The 23,940-nt window shown below is 36.2% G+C and overlaps 1 protein-coding gene across 2 annotated transcripts; it reads left to right on the forward strand.

The window, feature by feature from the left end:
• Positions 1 to 497: 497 nt before the first annotated feature.
• On the forward strand, positions 498 to 23,755 carry LOC130091659 (low-density lipoprotein receptor-related protein 8-like). 2 transcript variants are annotated; one of them, XM_056259672.1, is made up of 13 exons: positions 498 to 603; positions 2,830 to 3,180; positions 4,156 to 4,275; positions 4,695 to 4,820; positions 5,175 to 5,346; positions 5,441 to 5,656; positions 11,533 to 11,651; positions 13,262 to 13,401; positions 13,624 to 13,768; positions 16,025 to 16,135; positions 17,273 to 17,347; positions 18,170 to 18,324; positions 22,752 to 23,755. In XM_056259672.1, the coding sequence occupies exons 1-13, from the start codon at positions 540 to 542 to the stop codon at positions 22,776 to 22,778; spliced, it is 1,821 nt and encodes a 606-aa protein (XP_056115647.1). In that variant the 5' UTR covers positions 498 to 539; the 3' UTR covers positions 22,779 to 23,755. The 2 variants fall into 2 exon arrangements, with proteins under 2 accessions (XP_056115647.1, XP_056115648.1); XM_056259673.1 differs by lacking the exon at positions 16,025 to 16,135.
• Positions 23,756 to 23,940: the final 185 nt, after the last annotated feature.

A 23,940-nucleotide genomic window follows, 5' to 3' on the forward strand; every position in this document is an offset into this window, starting at 1 on the left:
ACAAAAAAATACTAGGCTATACGAGAGAGAGGACAGAAATAAATAAAATGTGAACTATGCTTTACTGAAAAATATTTTGTAGTGCATGGATTGCACAAATGTGGGAATTGAAAAGGTGCATCTGCATACATAGCCTATACGAATGTGTAGCCTATAAATAATGAAGGATGCATTACTAGACATGAATGGAAAGATTTGTACATCAGAGAATAATGAGAATTAAGGTTTCCTATCAGAGTAACCAAAGCTGTAGTTCATCACGTTTTCACAGATCTTCATAGTCAGTGTATCTATTGTTTTATAATTTAAAATTTATAATGTCTTATTTTGTAATTTTGCACTTAAATGTTAGCTTTTCTATGTGTTTTTAAAATATATATTTGGTTTGATATTCTGTTATCTAATGCAATGCCAATGGCATTCATTAGTCTCCTAAAACTTTTTGGAGTCACTTATCTTTTGGGGTGACTACATAATCTGTAGTACGGAAATGACGCAATTGCCTCGCGACAAGTAATTTAGAGGACGCTGAGCAAGGCATGGAACACCTTGGTGCATTTTTACTGCTGTTGACTTGTGTGTCACGTTTTCCTTTAACGGAAGGTAAGGGATGGTTTGTAAATATGTGTGGACAGAGGATTATAATGCATGTGCTTAATATGTCTGAATGCATCGCTAGTGTTCACACTTTCCTATTGGACCTCACGCTGCACGCGGCGCTGTCACGCCATCTGATTGGATCGAACGCCTCATGCTCTGTCAAACTGATGTTCCGAGTTTCCTCGCGAAATATAAAGATATACTCACTTACTAAAATTACTGTCAAGCACGTGCACTTTTAAATATACTAAAGTAAATATAATATCACTGTATTTAATTTTGAATGTTGTAAAGCATCGTACAGCATGTCCTTGGTATTCTGTCAAAGTTGGTTCCACGTGCATGCGTGAGATAATAGCCCACTGTAACGTTACTTACAGTGGCGGCGCTGGAATGTTTGTGAAATGTTGGGTATTTTATTGGAAATATAAAACTAGTTCAATTTGGTTCTTTTTATCTCACCATAGGACTTGGACAAAGGGCTGATTGTCTATATAAAATGCATACTTAATAACAAATATATATATAAAAAATATATAGTTTATTTATTTATTACATAATCTAAAAGTTTGACTCTGGATTGTTTTTCACATTAACATAATATGTTACACACACACACACACACACACACACACATACATATGTCACACCTCCTCTGAATATAATGATATTTTTATATTTCTAGATTACAATTCATGGAAAGATGACTAAATTAAAATTTATTAAAAATACACTTAATTAAAACAGAGAAAAATATCTCATCAATATCTGTAAAATAAGTAAATAAGTGAATTTTGCTTTGACAAAGAGTTGCAAAAATAAGTACACCCTTGATTAAATTCAACAAATATGTAATACCGGTATTCTAGTATGTCATTTGTCCTCCGAAGTATACTGCTCTGACCAAGTTCAGGACAAATGTTTACATCTATTAAGTGTTTTACTGTTTAACTCCTGGATGATGACCACCTTCAGTGTTTGATGGGGAGTGTTGCTATAATTGTCTCTTCAAAATCCTCTACAAGTGCCCAATAGAGTTAAGGTCAGGTGAAATAATTGTACACTGAACAATTTTCAGTCATTGTCATGTTGAAAAAGTGACCAACGACGCAGGGAATAAGGAGAAGGTAGCATCTTCTGTTTCAAGATTTTGTGTTACATCACATATGGTGTGTGAATTCATGACTGCATTGATTAAGCACAACTACCCCAACTTGCACCAGAAAATATTTATTTAGTTTTATTTTGTAACTTTCATGAGGAGGGTATACTCATTTTTGCAACACAACATTTATCCACTTTGATAACAATATTATCAGTATCTATTGGATACTGGCTGTTTCAAATTCAAATAAAAAATCTGTTCATTTGTTATTTACAGTTATTCATTACTTATTTTGTTTTACCAGGTTGGAAATTACTGAAAGGTGCAAACTAATTAACAAGTGTGCAAAAAGTAATTTATTATTATAATTAGTTCAAACATTCATTCAATCAATAAAAAAAAAGTCAAGATATTCATAAATTAAAAAGCTTTTATGGGAGAAAACGGAACTGAATTTAAATTTCTATTGTATTGTGTATTATCATAAGGTATAGGAAACTCTCATAAAATAAATAATCCAAGGGTCACAACTGGTTGCAACAAACCTTTTAGGTTAAAACGCCCTTAGTTTATAACTTTAATGGCTTTCCTAGCATAAGCAGTTTGTTGCAACTGGGCATAAGTTTTGTGTAAGTTTATTGTAACAAGAACATAAATCACAAGTCATAAAGAAAACTTTTAGATTTTTCTCTGAAGATGTTTGTGTTATATACATGCAATAAAATAGGGATTAAAATGTAAAATTAAATTACAAATTTTCAAACTTTTTTTTATTATCAATTAGGACAGGATAAAAATAGCATAAAATACATCTAAACTTGCGCTTATTTCCAAATCTTTTGGAAAAATTGGAAATATTTCCAAAAATTATGAATAATTTATTTTTTATATTATTGCCATGTTAAATGTTGCAGTTTGGTAACTGACAATACAGTAAATTGCCAAAAGTGCAAGAAACAAATGTCCCAGATTACCCTAATTCACCTACTTGCACAATTTTACTAAATGTAGTCCAGTCACATAATAGAGAACTTGATCTTTTTCTTTGATAGTCTTTAGCTATTCAAATTTTAAACTGTCCTCTTTCATCTTCCAGAACTAAAGAACAGTTTTTATTTTCGCAGGTTTTCCAAAGTTTGTGTGTAATAACGGCAGATGTGTGCCTGTGAATCAGCGCTGTGATGGTGTGGACCACTGTGGCGACGGAAGCGATGAGATCTCCTGTTTGAATTGCACTAGTGGCTCCTTCCACTGTGTGGCGGCAGCGCACTGCATTTCTGCCCGCAGCATTTGTGATGGAAAGCTGGACTGCTCAGATGGAGCAGATGAACAGTTAGACGCATGCGCATCGCTGTCTAAACCACAGACATGCACCAGGTCAGAGTTCAGATGTGCTAATGGACACTGTGTGCCCAATTCATGGAGGTGTGACCACTCCCCTGACTGTGAAGATCGCAGCGATGAAGAGAACTGTGGTGAGTTGCTGTTTATTTCTGCCGTATATATAAAGCTTATTGTTATTTGTGTTATATATATTAATGAAAAATAGTATTCCACTACTGGTTAAAATGTTATAAAAATGTAATATTTTATATTGAGTTTTTGAAAGAAGTATTTTATGTTCACAAAAGCTGCATTTATTTGATAAAAACAGTAATATTGTGAAATATTATAATTTATTACAATTTAAAATAACTGTTTTCTATGTTAATATATTTTAAAAATGTAATTTATTCCTGTGACGCAAAGCTGTCTTTTCAGCATCATTACTCCAGTTTTCAGTGCTGATTTGCTTCACAAGAAACCTTTCTTATCAATGTTGAAAACTGCGTAATATTTTGTGAAACTGTGATGCATATTCTTCAGGATTCTTTGAGAAATCAACAGCATTTATTTGAAATAGGATCCGGTTATACATGTTTTTACTATCAATATTTACAGTACTTTAGTAACATTTCTGTTTACTAAAATAAAGCTGAAATAAAATATTATTTTATTAGTTGAAAAACTTAAACTAAATGAAAATTAGAAATGTTGCCTTGGCAATAAATTGAAATAAGTTTAAGTTGAAGCACTAAGATAAAACTATTAACTAAATAAATGAATAACTAACTAAAAAAAACTAAATAAATTAAACTTAAATAACAGTATTGCTTATTACTTTAAATGTTATTGTGCACAATTCATCACTATGACATTATTCTAAAGGAAAAATGTATTCTTATACATCCAAAGAACATAAAATAAATTACTAAATTAACCAATTCAAAATTCTATTAATAAAACTAAATAAAAACTAAAATAACATTGCTCTTTGCTGAATAAAAGTATTAATTTCTTTAAAAATAGACTATATGTAATGTAGACTAGTACGAAAAGTACAACATTAATGAATGTTTCATAATTCACTGTTTGTCTTTCTTTCACTCTCTATTTCTGTCTTTGTGTAGATCAAAACGAATGTGAGATCGATAACGGCGGCTGTTCTCACATGTGTATTGATCTGCCATTTGGCTTTATGTGTGACTGCCCCAGTGGAATGAGGCTGGTCACGGACACACACTGTGAGGGTGAGAAATGATTTACACAGGTTAACTGGAGAAATGATATCATGTGATCCAGTGCATGCAGTGTTGCTCCAGAAACGCCATTGTAGAAATGCTTAATTTACTGTCGGTGATTAGCTTCTTCTTTTCCCCATTAACAATAACATCCAGAACAGGGTGGTTAAAACAATAAGTATTCAACAGTTTATATGATCTAAACATTTCCTCCCCGAGAGGCGACCCACTCCATGTCAAATGAAATGATTTTTTTTGCAGTTTTAATACAGGAAAATGTACTAATTACACAAAATTAGCCAAGCAGTAATCCTTCTCTCTTTGGTTATGCCAATAATCATGGTTGAGTTTTTTAGTATTAATAGGTTTAACTTTTTTAGCATTAATAGGTTTAACTTTTCTCTCAAATACTAACTTTTCACTTGTAGATGTGGACCACTGTCTTGATTCAGATGTGTGTGATCAAATTTGCGGCAGTTTCGATGGATCTCCTGCGTGTGAATGTCAGAATGGGTATGAACTGACCGCTGGGACTGGACAGTGCAAAGCTACAGGTGAGAGGATTATTTAAATGTAATTGTCCTGTAAAGACAGTCAAAATTGCAGATCTCTAATATTTTGCATGTGTATCAGTGATAATTTGATATTATTTATGATCATTTTATATTTTTTTACTTTATAGTCTCCTTGTTATAGTGTAATTATACAATTAAGTACTGAGTAACATTAATTAACAACATGCACTTACTATAGGGTTTGGATTAGGGTCAGATGCTTGTAATTATGCATCTTTTTTTTTTTTTTTTTACTGTAGCAGTAAATAGTTATTTTATATCAGTTAATGATTTTTTAATAGTTTTAGTTAACAGTAGCAACATTGATTCGGGTGAGGGATTGGTCTTGTACAGGTGCTGTTGGTCATGTGGTGGTCAGCACTCATGAGGGTGTTAAGTGGATGGACCTCAGCGGCTCTGAGCAAAGAAACATCACGTATAAAAGAGTCTCGCAAGGACCTGTTACAGCACTTAATGCAAATAACACGCTATACTGGACAAGTCCAGAGAATGACGTCATCTACAGGTGCAGCGCCATATTGATTAACTAGAAAATGAATATGCTATTCATACATTTTATCTCAAAACACACAATTTAAGCCAGTTTATGTCTATTTCAGAATGTCTTTAGATGCCAGTGACCATAGACCAGCTGTGTTGTTAAAGGCCTCCATAGGTGTTCAGGGATTGGCTGTAGACTGGATCCATGAGCTTCTGTACTGGGTCAGCACCAGTACTCATGCTTTACACGTGGCCTCTCTGAATGACTCCAAACAAAGACAGCTCGTGTCTGGACTCTCCAGACCTACTGCAGTTGCTGTCCAGCCACTGCTAGGGTAAAATACTGTCTTCTCTATATAAATCACATAGCCCTGGTTTCACAGACAGGGCTTAAATTAAGCCAAGAGCAGGTCTTAGTTCAGTTAGGACATTTAAGTAGCTTTTATAAACGTGCCTTAGAAAAAAATATATATCTCTGGTGTGCATCTGACATATTCTGTCAGTGCAAGTTGTTTAGGTTAAAATAGCTCAAACATTCATTTTAGTCTGGGACTAAGCTTAAGCCTTGTCTGTGAAACCGGGCAAAAGTTGCATAAATGTGAACCAGAAAGAAAGAAAAAATCTGCTGGAAAAGAATGTAGGACAAGACTTTATTCAATTCATAGGAATTTGAGTAATATGGTGGATGGAAATGATTGGTCAATATTATTTTGCTATTCTTCCTTAAATGTTATTTGATATTAATATTAGCTACTCCTCAAAAATATTATACTTGCACAATTAATATAATTATGACATACGATGTACCGGTAATATATTTTATATTATAAATACAAGTGCTAATATTTTGATGTATAATAAGTACTAATAAATACTTTTTTCCTTTAGAATAATGTTATTGTGACGAATTGTGCACACTAACATTTATCCATGAAAGATATGGTCAATATTGATTTCATGGGGTCTTTAAAGGTATACTCCACCCAAAAGTGAAAATTCTCTTATGATTTACTCACCTTCACGTCACTCCAGATGTAGTACATCTTGTTCTTTCTTCCTGGTTATCTTAGCTCTTACACAAACAATGTAACATAATAACCAGGAAGAGGAGTGTTTAATTAAACAAAAGGTCAATAAGAACTAGAGAACACAGGGAAATAAAATACTGACCAAAACAAAGAACATAGCAAGCAACAGCACTCTGAGAATCACAAATCTAACAATCGTCATTGAGGTTAACATGCACAAGACCAGACAACAAATGAATGTGACAACGACACCATTCTTGTTCACCTATCGTTTCCCACTGATTTCAGGTAGAACTTAGTTATGGGTTGGGATAGGGTTTATTAATCACAAGATTAATAATGTATATCCCTCATTCTCCATACTTTTATCATAATATAATAAACCAAATATGATGTGTTCATACAGTAAAGGAAACCTACACAACAGTTTTTTCATTTATAAATGTAGAAATCTTGGCTGTTGAGGGTCTATGTTGCTGTGTTGTCCTGTTCTGTTGCTTGTTCTTCTCTGAAGACACCTTGTCTCATTTTGCAAACGATTTTATTAACTTGCCGTTTAAATTTAGAAACCTCCAACAATAACCTCTTTTCATATTGATTGTGCTGGAGGAGGAACAAGAAAATAGCCATACCTAAATAAGTAGGAGCTTCCTTCTCACTAATCTTTAACATGGCAGTGTTATCCAAAGCGGTTTAAACTTTTGCAGGTTAAGATCAATTTCAATTAACTTAATTGCTGAATGAACTTGATAAGCATGATTAAAAAAAAAGAAAAAGAACGAACTGTACATTTATCTGTACATTATGCCAACTCATTTATCAAAACTCCTCTCTCTTCAATGTCCTCCTATTTTGCATGATGAATTGACAGATTGCCTGTAGCAACAATAAGAAAAATGTAAACAGAGATTGGGCAGCTTTATCTGACACCACATCCTATGTAAAATCAGAGAGCTATTTCCGACTGCATAGAGTATTCATGACATTACAAAAATAGGCCATCACTTCTAGTGCCAGTTTCACAATGCGCTGACATATCCGGTATGAACTCATGAACCCACATTTGACATTTGCCTGAAAGCAATGGATTATAGTTTAAAAAGTTTAAAATATTAGTATTTTTCTCACACACACACCTACCATTTCACTTCAGAAGACATTAGCCGTGTTTCCATTACCCTTCAAATTGCGCGAATTGATTCAAAACCTGATGCAATTTCATTTCTGGCTTTAAATTCATGGGGTATCCCACTTGGTTGTCCAACTGAGTCTAATTTTACTTTAGGGTCTGGTGCATAAGCTCTTTTGACTCTGCGTTTCTGTCTATTAAGTTTCTCCAATGTTTCTGTGGCATTATTTAGGATCCCATTCTACGATTCCTACTTTCTGGGACAGTCTTACTAGAAAATAGAGTCCCTTCCAATCCATCATGGTAACCCTCAGTCGCTTGCCTCCACATAACCAGAAATAATCGGCTATTGCTTGATTTTTGATATTTCAAGTGGTTCTCGTTTTGGTCTAGTCATGTTAGGGTGATTCATTTTATTCAACGTCTGGAATGCCGATGTAGATGTAGGAGATCAATGTCCTGGGGCCTCATTTATAAACGTTGCGCATGCACAAAAGGCGGCGTACGCCGCTCTCTACGCAATAATTGGTATTTATAAAAAGCAAACTTGACGGTAAAATGTGCAGTCCTTCACGCAAGCTCTGACCCAGGCGTACGCACAAAAACGGGTGAAATGAGAAATGGCGACACCGTCGGCAGATGGAAGAAACACGTGAAAGTGTGTGAAACTGTAGACCGTTGTGTAAAATAAATGGCAATACTGCCTCTCATAAATAACACGAAGACGTGACAAAGCAAGTCTTACAATTAACAGCCTACATGAACACCCGTTTGATCGATCTGCAACAGAAATGCAAATTAACACATATTTGCAAAAAGAAAAGTGAAATATGTTCTGCAATAATATTGGCATGTTATACAATTCATCCTCATAAATAAGATGGTAAACAGAACGAAATAATGTACAAAACTGATATTCTCGCCAATGTGTCCGTCAGGCGGAGCAGATATAGCTAGATATAGATAGATAGATAGATAGATAGATAGATAGATAGATAGATAGATAGATAGATAGATAGATAGATAGATAGATAGATAGATAGATAGATAGATAGATAGATAGATAGATAGATAGATAGATAGATAGATAGATAGATGTATTATTTGTCCACTGGGGAAAGTCGTTTTCATAGTAAAAATGTCTTTATCAGCTACGGAATCATGGTATTCATGCAGGTATTTCATGCATATGCCTTTAGTTTGTTTTATTTTTGATAAAATAACGTATGACATATGTCTCAACCATTCAGAAAGCTGCAAGAAATTACATTTGCGCTGAACTATTTCCCATTTCCAAGTAGATTATAACCGACATCTGTAGCTTGTCATTTCTTTTTTATTTCGGCCACAGTCCGAGGTTGTGAGGCTACAGCATACGGCGTCTGCAACCTTTTGCCACTCAAGTGCCTTTTTGGCATTAGTAGGCTAATGCCCACACTGTGCCCTCCAAACAACATTTTTCTCCTCTTTTCCACCTCGGCAAAGAGAACTTCTACTTCACATTGAGTGAAGTTACGTTTTTTTTATTTCCTCTATCCTCTCTATGTTTGCCATGATTTCGCAATCGATGAATATTAACTTATGGGCGTTTCACGGACTATTTATGGGCAACTATGGGCGTGACATGAAGCAGCAAAAGCTGCGCTAAATTTATAATTGATTGTGATTTATTAAGGGAAAAATGCGTAGGATGTGCGTGCGCACGATTTTATAAATCCGAATATTTCTGTGCGTACGCACGTCCTATGTTTCATCCGTACGCCACTTCTGACGCAAATCCTACGCAAAGTTTTATAAATGAGGCCCCTGGAGGTTGAGTGTGACAAACTCTTCCTGTTGGTTTGGTTCAGTGGTGGAGGGTCCCGCTTCAGGAGACTGTTCTTCTGAAGGCCTTGTGCCTGAGGCAACTGCTACAGCAGATTTGTCAATGCTAAGATCAGTATCAGGAGCTTTCTCACCTTCAGACCGCTGAGCGTGTTCAGCGTCCCTAGAATGAGGTTCAGTAACATTATTATATTCACCTTCAGCTCTCTGTTCTGTCTGGGCATTTTGTTCTATTCCCTCGTGGCTCCCTTCTGAACTATCTACTTCCTCTTCTTGTCTCCTAGACTCTTAAATATACTTGGTCTCCGGCGGGGATTATTGGGCAGGGCGCTTTCTCTTCTTTTCTAGGCCCTCTGATTTGTTCCTGTGAATGAATAGCTTCATGTGTAGTAGTCATTTGTCTCATATACACTCACCGGCCACTTTATTAGGTACCCCATGCTAGTAACGGGTTGGACCCCCTTTTGCCTTCAGAACTGCCTCAATTCTTCGTGGCATAGATTCAACAAGGTGCTGGAAGCATTCCTCAGGGAGTTTGGTCCATATTGACATGATGGCATCACACAGTTGCCGCAGATTTGTCGGCTGCACATCCATGATGCGAATCTCCCGTTCCACCACATCCCAAAGATGCTCTATTGGGTTGAGATCTGGTGACTGTGGAGGCCATTTTAGTACAGTGAACTCATTGTCATGTTCAAGAAAACAATTTGAAATGATTAGAGCTTTGTGACATGGTGGAAGTAGCCATCAGAGGATGGGCACATGGTGGCCATAAAGGGATGGACATGGTCAGAAACAATGCTCAGGTAGGCCGTGGCATTTAAACGATGCCCAATTGGCACTAAGGGGCCTAAAGTGTGCCAGGAAAACATCCCCCACACCATTACACCACCACCACCAGCCTGCACAGTGGTAACAAGGCATGATGGTTCCATGTTCTCATTCTGTTTACGCCAAATTCTGACTCTAACATCTGAATGTCTCAACAGAAATCGAGACTCATCAGACCAGGCAACATTTTTCCAGTCTTCAACTGTTCAATTTTGGTGAGCTCTTGCAAATTGTAGCCTCTTTTTCCTATTTGTAGTGGAGATGAGTGGTACCCGGTGGAGTCTTCTGCTGTTGTAGCCCATCCGCCTCAAGGTTGTGCGTGTTGTGGCTTCACAAATGCTTTGCTGCATACCTCGGTTGTAACGAGTGGTTATTTCAGTCACTGTTGCCCTTCTATCAGCTCGAACCAGTCTGGCCATTCTCCTCTGACCTCTGGCATCAACAAGGCATTTCCGCCCACAGAACTGCCGCTCACTGGATGTTTTTTCTTTTTCGGACCATTCTCTGTAAACCCTAGAGATGGTTGTGCGTGAAAATCCCAGTAGATTAGCAGTTTCTGAAATACTCAGACCAGCCCTTCTGGCACCAACAATCATGCCACGTTCAAAGTCACTCAAATCAACGTTCTTCCCCATACTGATGCTCGGTTTGAACTGCAGGAGATTGTCTTGACCATGTCTACATGCCTAAATGCACTGAGTTGCCGCCATGTGATTGGCTGCTTAGAAATTAAGTGTTAACGAGCAGTTGGACAGGTGTACCTAATAAAGTGGCCGGTGAGTGTATGTCCTTAACTCCATTTGGAGCTGTTCTAAAGGTGGCCCTTCATATGGGGCTCTCAAGTGAGCCACAGGCATGGGTCTTCCTGTCAACATCTCATGTGGAGTCAAGTTAGTGATTCTGCTGGTCTGCATACGGTAGCTCATCAGTGCGAGGGGCAATGCTTCCACCCAGTTGAGTTTAGTGTCTGCACAGATCTTGTTGATCTTAGTCTTAATTGTTCCTCCTTAATAAAGAACAACATCCGTTATCGATGTTGCCGTCGCCATGATTTTTAGAATGACTTATCGCGAAAAAAAAAAAAAAAGATGTTTTAGTCGCATAACATCGGTTAATGAAAACTGTGTCATTTCGCAATGTTTTTTTATCGACATATAGAAAATATCGCAAAAGTTTTGCGCAAATCTGTAATGAAAACGCGGCTTCTGATTTCTCAACTAAAGTGTTATGGATTATCGTTGTTTATTTTGCGTGGTTCTTGAAGCGTCAGCTTTGAGTGGCCCATCCACTTCCATTATATGGACTCAAAGAAATGTAAATGTTCTACACATCTTTGTTTGTGTTCCTTAATTTGTTTGAATTAGTTTGTGTCCTAAACCTGTTTTTCTTCCACTAGGTATCTGTTCTGGGCAGAGAGTGGGGCGTCTCCCAGAATTGAGCGAGTCAGTTTGGATGGGACAAGCAGAATATCATTGATAAATTCATCCATACGTTCCCCTGTCGCAATCTCCCTAGGTTAGACTTCTCTGTAACACTTTACAAAAAGGTCCCAGGTACCAAGATTTTTATTTATATAAATTAAACCAAACTCATCCTTAAAGAGGTCATGAACGGCATTTTTTATAATGTTCTCTGAGGTCCACTTATAATGTTATCAAGATCACATAAAAAAAATTGTAATTTAGAAGTAATAAGATATTTTCTATTCTAACTTCCAATATTGAAAAATATCTTGTTACATAGTTGAAACATTTGCCAACAATTTGAAACAACGTATTACATATGCTCATAGCCTATGTCTTCGTTGTGGCAAATAAAGTTTAAGTTGGCTACTTGAAGTTACCACAGTTATAATTGACAAAGTATGACTTGCGGTGTTTCATAAAAACTAAATTATGAATGAATGTACCATTGTTTGTCGTTCTTATAGGTTATTAATAGTTCATCATTTTCGATAAAGTAAAAAAATAATTCATTGTCATTTGTAGTGTCGTGTTTTAATAAAGTTAAACTCATTGGAATGTCTTACTGATGACTAAACCGAAGATGTCGCTTACTGAAGCTTTTAGTCAGTCTTACAGCGAATGGTTTGGATCACATACATGCGTTCTAATGGAGATGGTCCTCACTGCAGAACATGAAATCCAGGGGGAGGAGTTGGATCCAGATCCCATCCCACCTTACATATACCTAAAACCCATCTCCGCCCCCTGATCCCTAACCCCACCCCTAATCCTACCCATCTCCACCCCTTAGATCTGGATCCAACTCCGCCCTCTGGATCTCGTGTACTGCAATGAGGTGCTACTGTTCTAATAGGCTAATCCAATGCATTAACCCCATAAATGCTGAAGCAAAGGAAAGAACAGCAAATCGCAACTTTCACAACTATTCAGTTTGAAGTATAAACGCTTGTCTGAAGTATAAAATCATTGGTTACCCGTAAGCCAATCACATAGCGCAATCACCTCTCTCTCCAACTTAAACATCACCTCCATTCAAAATGTTTAACAAACACTCTTGTTCGGGCTTCAGTTTGCAAATGCCGGGAATATTCTCCACAACAGAGCTAATTGCATCCCGTATCTCCATATCCGCGGTCGTTTTCGATTTCCCTAATCCAAAATACAATCTTAAACTCGGCGCTTAGCGTCTACGTCACAGCTCTCAGCCCGCCCTCTGTTCGTTGATTGGCCGGCTGTTTTCAGGCCGGAGGAAAACTGAGAGATAGGTCGCTATCGCGAACTGAAATTGAGCGGAAGTACGAAGTCTGACGTAGTCTTTCATCACACAATGACGGAATAATGTGACAAAATCCGAAACAAGTAGTTTTCGGAGCTTGGTTTCAATTAAAGCCATTTTTGGACTAACAAGGAAGTTTTGAGTTTTGAAACTTAAAGGTTATTTTTATTGTACAATGACCTCTTATATGACAAAAAATGAGAAAACGGATTTTCCTTGATCTTTTGACCCCTTTAAACTAATCCATTAATCAAACAAGAAAAACTAGATAAGAGTTAGAAAACAAAATAAGAGTTTGATAAAACATTAATTGTGTCATCTATTTTGGTCAAGTTAAAGTTAATAAATAAGCTGATTGATATATTTTTTCTTTCCTTATTAAGATATCCCTCGTGGTCTGCTGTACTGGGCTGACTCAGGTCTGCGCACAATATCAAGGGTTGCATTTGATGGACAACATAGAAAGATGGTTGTAGAGTCCAATGGTTATCTAGATCAGCCATTCGGACTGGCCGTATTTGAGGTACAGTACGTAACACAATGCATGCAATTAATTTCAATACGAATGACCACAGTTGATTTTATAACGGCAACAACACGAAAACACCTGTGACACTATAAAGTTTTATATTATCCATATTCACATATTATGTGTTTTGATTTTTATGGAAATATTAATATTATAAAATATATAATGCCATTGATAATGGAGTAGTTCTGAATTTCTGATGTATATGCCCTGCAGAGTCGAGTGTACTGGAGTGACCAATTTACCAAATCCATCTGCAGTGCAGACAAGCACAACGGCAATATGCTCCAGGTGTCTCAGAGACTCGGATCCGTTTCACCAGCTGGGCTGGTTATCATTCAGCCACTGTTACAGCCTGCAGGTAGACAAAAATCTTTACACTGTTAGTGGCCAAAAGTAATGTCCGGCCTAGAAAAATTGATATCTTCAGATTCTTCACCCTTTGTTTAGATAACATTAAAAATGTGTTTAAGATTTTGTAAGTATATTGCATAGTTGTGCTTGGAGTCAATTGTTTTATATGTGATAATGCAATGAAACATGCCAAATTGTGCGGATATAGTGTAAGCCCGACTCAATCGATCCAATGCTGGTATGCGTTACTGTCTTTCCTCGTGGCAAAGTAATTTGATTAAATGAAATAATTTTTTGATGTACTAACTTGTTATTTCATCTGACTCCATAAATGAAAAGTTTTTAATGATATCTGTGCATCATTATATGTAAGTCAATGTTTGACTATTCTTTTTAACTCTTTACTGAAAATAATGTCAGAGTTTGTTAGAATAAAATCAAATGTTTACAATTTATTATGTCAGGTAAATGTATCGTGCCAAATTCATAATCGGTTCAAAAAATAATCAAAATAATAACATCAAATGAGTAAAAGATGCAGGTTAAACCCGACATTTAGAAAAATACATAATGCTGAAGCCCTGTGGTCCTTCAACATTATGGGCTAATCTGAGTTACAAATCGCGCCGAGCCCCTTGCTGCATTTCATTATGTAGACAGAAACATTTGCTAACAATAGCAATTTGCATTCAGAGTTTATACCTCTTGGGGGTAGAGTGCCATTTGCCTGGAAGACAAACCCTCCTTACAGGTTATCCTTAAATCTCTTAATAACTTATTACCTTTTGGCCCCCCCAGAATACTTTGTTGTGTGTATATCTTAACATGCAATATATCATAAGAAAGAAGAGACCCTCTGCTTTTAAAGAAAATAATGTGTTTAAAAGCAGTTTTATTCCAGCTTCATGCTTTCTTTTCTTATCAACACTTAAGAAAATCACGTTTTTGTCAGACTACATCCAGATCGGATTCAGAATGATGGTCAAAACATAGATGGAGTAGATCAAGTCCATCAACCCCTAATGCTTGCACAGTCCTATAGCTTGTTGTGGGTCGACATTTTACTGAGTGACATTAGGCCGTTTTGATTTATTTGCTGTTTATTTTTGGTGATTGCGTTATTTTACATATGCATATGATTACATATGATATTGCTTATTTCTGCATTTTCTTCACATATGTTTTGATCAGGAGTTTCAGTACTCATTCAGAAGATGCGTAATAGCGCCCCCCTACCGTAAAACACTGTAAACACATAAAGCCGGAAAATTCCATCAATGGCGGGGAAAGAGTTAATAATTGATTATGCTGTAGTGGTAAATGTATGCTTTTTGTTTAAAATAAAATAAAAACCTGTAGCTGTAGTTTGCTCTTTTTGGCAAAAAATATTTTTAGGTAAATAAAATACCTTAATCTAGTGTTACACGTACTTACAAGGATGCACTACTAGTGGTAACAGTTTCCAATAAGATTTCATTTGTTTACATGAAATAACAATGATCAATACTTGTACAGCATTTATTAATCTTAATGTCAATTTCAACTTTTACTAATACAGTTTTAAGATCAAAAGTTCTATCTGTTACCATCAGTTAAAGGTTTATGATCATTTTAGTTCACAGTGCATCAAAGGGTTAGTTCACCCAAAAATAAAAATTCTGTCATCAATTACGCACTCTTATGTTGTTCCAAACCAAAAATGACAGAATTTAAATTTTTGGGTGAACTAACTTTGATGCACTGTGAACTAACATGAACACATTAACAAGGATGTGGTTAATAAATGCTGTACAAATGATTATTCATCGTTAGTTCATGTTAACAACTCCTAAGTTATACTCTGCTGGTAATAAGTTTGAAAAAACTTGTCTGAATTTATGTTTTCCATTATCTTAAAAATGCCAACTTCAAATGACACATATAAACTTATTCAGTAGTGTTAAAGAAAACAACACAGGATGCATTTGACAACTTTAGTTTCATAGAGAACGTATAGAGTGTGCAGATTTGTGTACGATTTTATTTTGGTCACTAAAGAATTCTTGCTTCCATTCTGATGACTATCATTCTGAAATGTGACAAATAGTAATAAAACAAAATTAGTTTATTACAACAACTTCAAAAGAATTTGTGGTTAATCGCATTAGCTACAAAACCAAAACATGGTTTGAATCTACTGACAACTCTAATACATAGAGAGAAATGCAATATTTTTCGATGTGTTGATGTGTTTGTACCTGTGTGTTTGCACATGCAACTTCAGGTCATGCTGCATGCGGTATCTCTGGAGAGGTTTGTTTGTCAGTCTGCGTCACGGATCTCTTCTCTGAAAAACCTCAACTCATTTGCTCTGACCCACAACAGACTGACTTTGGTACGTGAGTATTTGTGTCTGTGTACATTAGTGGTAAACTTCATAATCCCAGGTTCTTGTTAGTTACTGACTGAGGTACAATTTACTATTTAGTAGACCATGTCTTGCTTATTTTGCTCTTTTGTTAGGTAAGCACCTGCTATGTCAAACACAATGTTTTGATTTAGTTGCTACAAGTGGCCTTTTGTTGCTTAGTGGAAAGTCTTTGTGTGCTCTAACATGCTGTTTCATTGGTGCTGTGAATCTTAATATGAGTTTTGAAAAAGTGAAATGTACTTTCCAAAATGCTGCATTTGATCTGTCATCACACCTTTGCTGTGAATACCACTTCTGGTTTTTTTTTTTTCTTTCTTTTTTTTTCAACTGTGTCTTGTGTGCATTTAATTTTGTACAAGCCTTGTTTATTTGTTATGCTTTAAACTACTGGTTCTAACCTGTGATTTTAAAAACTGACTATAAATGTATTACAATTATGACAAAATGCATGGATCTGATAAAATACTGAATGATTAACATGGCATAGGCTGAAAAGAAAAATACCGGTATATAATCTTGGTTTCTAAAATTTGTTAGATTTTTTTATTTTATTCTACAGTCTTCTGCAATGCCCTCCGGATCTCGTGAAGCACTACAGTGCACTGGGAGAACCAAATAAGAGGGACAGTTTAGTTAGTTGTGTACTCACCGAAACAATTACTGGAAAAGGGTCTCATACAAAAGCAAAACTTGAGATCAGAAGCAGGATGACTGAGACTAATTGTTTCTTTTTTCTAAATGGTTTCATGTAGCAGCATTTGTTCAAGCTTTTCTTTTTCTTTTTTACTATGCCTTGTTTTCTCAAGTCAGTTTTATTTATATAGCGCTATTCACAACACGCATTGTTTCAAATGAGCTTAACAGGCATCCATGGTGTTAATGTTTATAATGTCTGAATGCATTATTGTCCACATTTAGCAGTTCAGATTTTGCAATTTGCCTGGCTTCAACTAAGTGGCAACTACATTTGTGGCACAGTACAGTAGAATTTGATTGTATGCACATTGCACAGCTTTCAGTGTCAAGAACAAAAAGAGAAAGTGTTCCTTTCTTCCTCTTAGTTTTCTTCCTCTTGCTTTTAGTTTTACTTTGTATTTTCAGACAAAGATCCATTGCAGTCGGGAACAGGAACCCCACTTCCTGATTCAGGATTTCCATGGATTCTGTCTTTGACTGGTTGGTTCAACTTCTCTGTTGCAACCTTAAAGGGGCCCTATCATGCTTTTTTAGGAAGTCTTGAACTCTTGATTTTGTTTTTGGGGTGTACTAGAATATGCTTTCATGCGTGATTGTTAAAAAAACACATCATTTTTTATATATTTTACATTATTACAGCGCCTCCCCAGTCTTACTCGAACGCAAGTTGTAATTGTTAATAGAAAATGCAACTACAAATAATAAGACATACAAGTGATCCAAACAGATTGTCTTGATAAAATGAAAACTGCTCCATTTCAGGAGAAGCTTTTATGCGTAGCCTGCATTGTACTCTCTTAGGTTCTGGAAGCTGTTCTCCGTAAAATGTGCAGCACACAGATAAACGTTGGGATTATAATGTTCAGGAACAGTGTTTACAATACATTTTAACCACTCTTAAGTTCGTCAGCTTTAGAAAAGGACAAACAAATGAGTTTTGGAAAAGGGGTGGAAATAAAGCATCTCTTTGACATAGCAGCAGCTCAACCAGGCCTCGTCCCCTTTTTTTTGCGTATTCCATGGGTGGGGATTATTTAAATGAGTAACATTGTGACTTCATAAAGCCCGGAAAAAACACATTATAGTTCTTGGAAAGTGGCTTCTGTTAAATAAAATGTCTTCCTTTTGAAGTGGACTTTGAGCTTTGTAACCTTGCAGATATGTTTTATGCTCAAACGGCAACATTACACACTAACTAAAGTGAAAAAGCATAATAGGACCCCTTTAATGCATTCAGGATTTTTTGAGAAATGTCTGGACTAATGTTCCCTTGATAACCTTTATTTGTTCTTTGTCTGTTAGTCATCATCAGTTTGCTGTTGGTGGGGGTGGTGCTATGGTGGCAGCGGTCTGAATTCTGTGCCTCTCGTTCTCTTTCTCTTCTTGGAGATGTGACTCTTAAAGAATCCCAGGATCCTCTTCTGTTATCCAAGCTACCTGTGGTACACAAGCATAAAGTAAGAGCCACAACAATAAAAAATGATTCATTCAAAATGGAATGACCATGAATTGAAATTAATGTATTGCAATTAAAGGGCTGGGCGTAAAACAATATCATATTGACATCGCGATAAAATGTACGTCGATAACGAAAAGGTCTAGACAGTTTTTCTCAATATGGATTAATAATCTGACAGCCTATCACACAGCAGAAATAAACGCGAAAACAGCTAGTCAGTGCATGTTGCTAATAAGTGATTTCTGTGTGTCTATCCGTGAATGAACGGCACACGGTTTTGTCTGATACACAAACTCACAAGTGGTGCTCACTGCAGAGTCAAATGACATCCAGCTCCACCTCTCTGGACGTCTAATGGGGTGGAGGGATAGAGTTGTGTGTAGGGTTAGGGTGTGGTTGGATATTGCAGTTCCACCCATTAGATATAATCCACCCATATATAAAATGCAGTCTATTAGGCCCAAAGTACACTCGCTCCTCCTCACTGGATGTCTAGCTAGACTTAAGGTCCTTGCACACTGAGTCCGCAATTTTTGTATGCGTTCTTTTGTATTCGTGATTCGGTGGCTGTGAATTGTCAAAACACCATTTAAACTGCTTGCTACAGATGTGAAAAACGCAGAAAATCGAACCCGATCCGATTTTTTTTTATATGACGGACGAAAGTTTCAGAGGCAGTGTGCAAGCGTGATTGACATAACGTGAGGTTGTATTTATTTTTTAACGTGCGAAAATTTCGGACTTTTAACCCTCTGGGGACCAAGGTGTTTTTGGGGTCCTTGAGATGTTTTGACATGCCCTGACATTTGTGCTTTTTTCAGTTGCTTATAAACATATTAATGGCACAGGTGAAATTACACTCTATTTAGCACAAACAGGGCTACCATAATATGTGAGCAACATGTATATACATTAGGGGTGTGACGAGATCTCGTGCCACGAGATCTCGCGAGACTAAATATGACGAGATTTCTCGTCGAGTGAAAAAGCTGTCTCGCGATATCGCCATGAATATTTCACCGCTACACTCACATTCGCCTAAACTATCGTTTTGTTGTTTTTATAAAAAAAATAAAAACCATTATAAACTAATGTGAAAGTCTGCTCTGCTCATCCAGCACGAGTTGCTGTTGCAATCAGTGCAGCACGAATCCCAGTTCACTGATCGCGTGACGATGGCGGAGCGGAGGATTCGTTGCGCAACAGACTAAACGTCTGATAAATGTCTTATCTTCTAGAATATGCGTGCTCAGCACCGCTGCTCCCTATACGCGCGGTCACGAATTTGTAAGTGAAAGTAAAACACAAGCTCCCTGATGTGCATTGTGCACAAATTAGGCTGCATACATACAATAGTCCGTCTCCCAATACCCAGCACTGTAACGTATAAAGGACAACAGACAAGGGAAGCTCCGTTTCTGAACTTATAATCGGAACGCTGTAGAGACAAACGCACCAGCCTCGTTTCTCTCTACCCGGCCTTTTCCGAACTCACTGCATTAACCCTATAACTGCCGGTGCAAAATAAAACAGCAATTTCACAACAATTATAAAGAGTCTGTGTGCTAACTTTGATTATGGTTGCACTTATTGTTTGCACTTAATAAGACTAAGAGAAAACTGTTATTTATTTTTGTTATTTATACTGTTTTTATTTCTCTGTTAAATGTATGTAAAGGAGTTCAGTTAGGAGGTCACACACAGCCTCAATCAGAAGCTCTGAAAGCTCTTACATGTACATTAAGGTCTGAAGAGACTCATGTGAAATCATACAGAAGAAAAGCCAGTCAATAAAAACCTTTTACAGTGCTTGAATATTGTTTTCTTTCAATGCATTTGATAATTCATACTCATAAAGTAGACCTGAAATGACATGCATTAGAAGATTATTAGTTAAAACATTGAAAAATGCACCTGCATACTATTTTTCCAGTCATGAATTTTGTCATTGAGGATTTCTGAAAAATTGTGCAAAAATCTCGTCTCGTTCTCGTGAACCCAATCTCGTGTCTCGTCTCGTCTCGTGAGATAAGCGTGTCGTCACACCCCTAATGTACATGTTTGTATTTTTGAGAGAATATTGTTTATGCATGGTTATTGAAAAAACTAAAAATTAAAGTTTCTGAAATAAAGCCACAAAACACATACTAAATATACTAAACTACTAAACACATACCACAAGACTTTTGACTAATGGAAGTTGTGGCCTAGAGTTTTTGCTTGAAAATGATCTGAAAATCATCCTTTCTAATCATTCACATAACATAATAGATTCTTTTAAATTGTGAAAAAACATTTTTTTGTTAGCCAAGGCAATATGCGAATAGGCGTGAACGGCCCAACCCCATTGTGAATAATTAGGTGGTTGAGAAGACAAAGACCCCGCATATTAATGAGCCTTTCATTCAGGTGTGTCACACAAGAAAGAATGCAAGGACAACACGCACACGCACACACACACACACACACACACACACACACACACACACACACACACACACACACACACACACACACACACACACACACACATACACATACACATACACATACATATATAAATGAAAGTCAAAAGCACATTTGTAGTCATACCTGGAAACAAATCCTGTTCAAATAGGTTATATGGGCCATTCTACAGAATTGGTTCAAAGTTAGAGTTGGAAACATCTTGAAAAGAAAATTGTCTTTTTCCATAAATGTCTTAGTAGGCCAATACATTTTATCATACATATTTCAAAGTTAAGGATTCATTATTTTGATATAGCTTGCATTGGAACAAACACTATTCTTAGTTGATTAGTTTATTGACAAAACATACTATATATTTAACATATGAGCAGAAACTGCTAACAAAAGCTTATTTGATGTCTATTTTAGAGTTAACTTTATAATCTATCCAAAACTAGTCACACACACACACACACAGAAACATGATTCAAATTTAAACAGTAGGCTATTTTTGCGTTTACAGACACTAACGTTATTATATATTGCGAATTAGAACAAGAATAAAAACACTTACAGTTCAGCTCGCTCCTCGAAGTGAAAATAAACCAGCACTTGTTCTGAGGTAGGTAAATGTCCCAGGATTATTCCTCACAGCCGCGCAAGACGACAGTACATAAATCTGACTAAATATAGTGTGTTTACCGAGTTTGTGTGGGCGTTTACACGTCTCAATGTGTTGCTTCAGATTATTAGCGTTTGAATAGTGCGCGCTCTCCATGGGCGTGTCACATTAGCGGAATAATGAGATGCGAGAACGATAATGAGAACGGCTGACACCTCTCTCTTTTTATATAGATTACATAAACAGGGAATATTTATTTTAGTTTTAAATTAGATAATTTAAAAGTACAAACTTAAATGATCATAAACATATATTGCTCATGTCTGGGTGAATTTAGCTGAGTTTTGTTTAAGTTTAGAGACGTGCTCCAAAAAAAAAGTTCACGGACACGGAGAGGCAGAACGCACACCCTGTTTATTTTCTTTATTTTACAAAAGCACAATATTTTATTTCGATTGTAGGTGGGCGCATAAAAACGTCTTAACAGTTTAACATTTAACAGTTTTTTTTTTATATGTTTCATAACTCTGTATGACCAGAAATGATGGAGTAGTTTAAGTCTATTTTTCTGCTATGTGAAAAAAATCTGCCAAAACGCACGGGTGCGTTCTTGGTCCCCAGAGGGTTAAGCTCCACCCATTTGCTCTGCAGTGAGCAGGCTCTCCAAGCTCACACATGTGACACTCACTCAATATATGTGGATATGAACCTATGACTTAATTTCCTGAACTGCTTTGAGAGTCACTTCACAAGCTTTTCACCCTTTCATTTGAGAAATACTACTGTCAAATACACACTGAAACTAAAACGGAAAGATCTTCACAACAAACCATCAAAATAAAAGTTTGGCTTAACGACGGAAATATATCACTACTGTATACTAAAATCAAATGTACTTCTAAAAGTAATAATAGTAATATAAGGAATATCATATTTTTTTTTATCCATGTTTTTAATTTAAACAATTCTGTTGTGACAATTCTGTCTGTTCTGTCATTCTCAAGATCTAACAAATATGTGGAAAGCATTTCCTTCCCCATTAATGGTAAATGAATATCATGATAAATATATATCATGTTATAGTATGATATGGAAAAAAAATATTGTGATATTTTTGGCCACATCGCCCAACCCTAATTATAATACTTCATCAGTGAATGCATTAAGGAAACAAGTTATTCAATTTTGATGGCTATTGTCTCCCAATGATTCAGTTATTTTGTTTCTGTTGTGTTCTTTATAACATGTTTATTTCGAATAGCAGCTGCTATATGGTGTTTTGCATATTGATTTTCTTGTTCAAATGATCAGATGCATGCTTATCTGCATAGAAAATATGTTGTTTGTGTGTTCAGGATGCCATACAGAATGGTTCAACATGATAACAGTATTTTCCGGTAATGGAAACTGCACCCTTCCTGTGGTAGATATCACAGGACCCAGACAGGAAGATGGATTCCATCACATCATCCTGCTTGGTGACCCCAAAAATGCTGTTATATTTTTTTCAAATGTCTATTTATGATTGATAATCATACAGAACACCAGTCAAACTGAATTTGAACTCAGTGTAGCATGTATAAAAATACACTACCATCACTGTATCAGACTTTTTAGTCCTTTAACTTATGTGTATCACCCCAAAATAGGACGGTGAGAGTATTCAGAGCTCCATGTCAATAATTAATCGATCATGTAGTGACACAACAGATCTGTGAGATATTACATGACGTTTATTAGTTTTGAACTTGTTTTAAGATATTGGTCTGTTTAGTGTATTCTGCTGTCATTTGTGAAGGGAATAATCTCCATTCACCATTTAAGTTGACAATCTCTGTCTTGCCTTCGTCATGTGCGCATAGAGACAAAATCAGTTAGGAAAAGATTTTATTTTAAAATTTGCTGATGTTGGAAATGCCTTTGATTATAGTTGTGTTATATTTATATTATGCGAGGAGAAAAAAAGAAATGCTATTTATTTTTTGGTTTCGATCACTTCCTGTTTACTTTAAGTTAGTGTTAAAAACAGGTTTAGTTCTTCTGATTATATACAGTCTTGAGTTTGAAAAAAGGTGTTTTGAATGCGTTTCATGGTCATATGTTGGGCTTGGTGAAATAAATGATATGAGTTGTAAATTGTACTTTTGAGCTGTTGAATCCCTTCACATGCCCTTTAACAAGGTTAAGCTTTTTATGGTCAAGTGATCCTGGGGGTCCAGTCCATGAGCAGTTACTTAATTTAAACAAAAATAAGAAAAAATTGTAACGTTTTCAGATTTGTTTTTACCTAACATTGCATAAAGAGACCATACAGAGATGGTTGAAATAAGTTTGAATTAAAGAGGTAATATTTGCCAGATTTGTTGTCCCAATCTTTGCTCAGTTAGAGACTGTGATCAAGCCACCCCAGTGGCTTTGGTTTAGGCAATTTGCATTTAAAGCCGGTAAATGTAAAGACTATGTTAAAGTCATGTAAGAAGCAAGAATGTAAAGTAGACACACACACACACAGAGTCATAGTGGGATCTAAGAAGCAGTTGTGAA

The sequence above is a fragment of the Rhinichthys klamathensis genome, unplaced genomic scaffold, assembly GCF_029890125.1.
Source record: "Rhinichthys klamathensis goyatoka isolate OS25496 unplaced genomic scaffold, OSU_Roscu_1.1 h1tg000169l_1, whole genome shotgun sequence".
Lineage (NCBI taxonomy): Eukaryota > Metazoa > Chordata > Actinopteri > Cypriniformes > Leuciscidae > Rhinichthys > Rhinichthys klamathensis.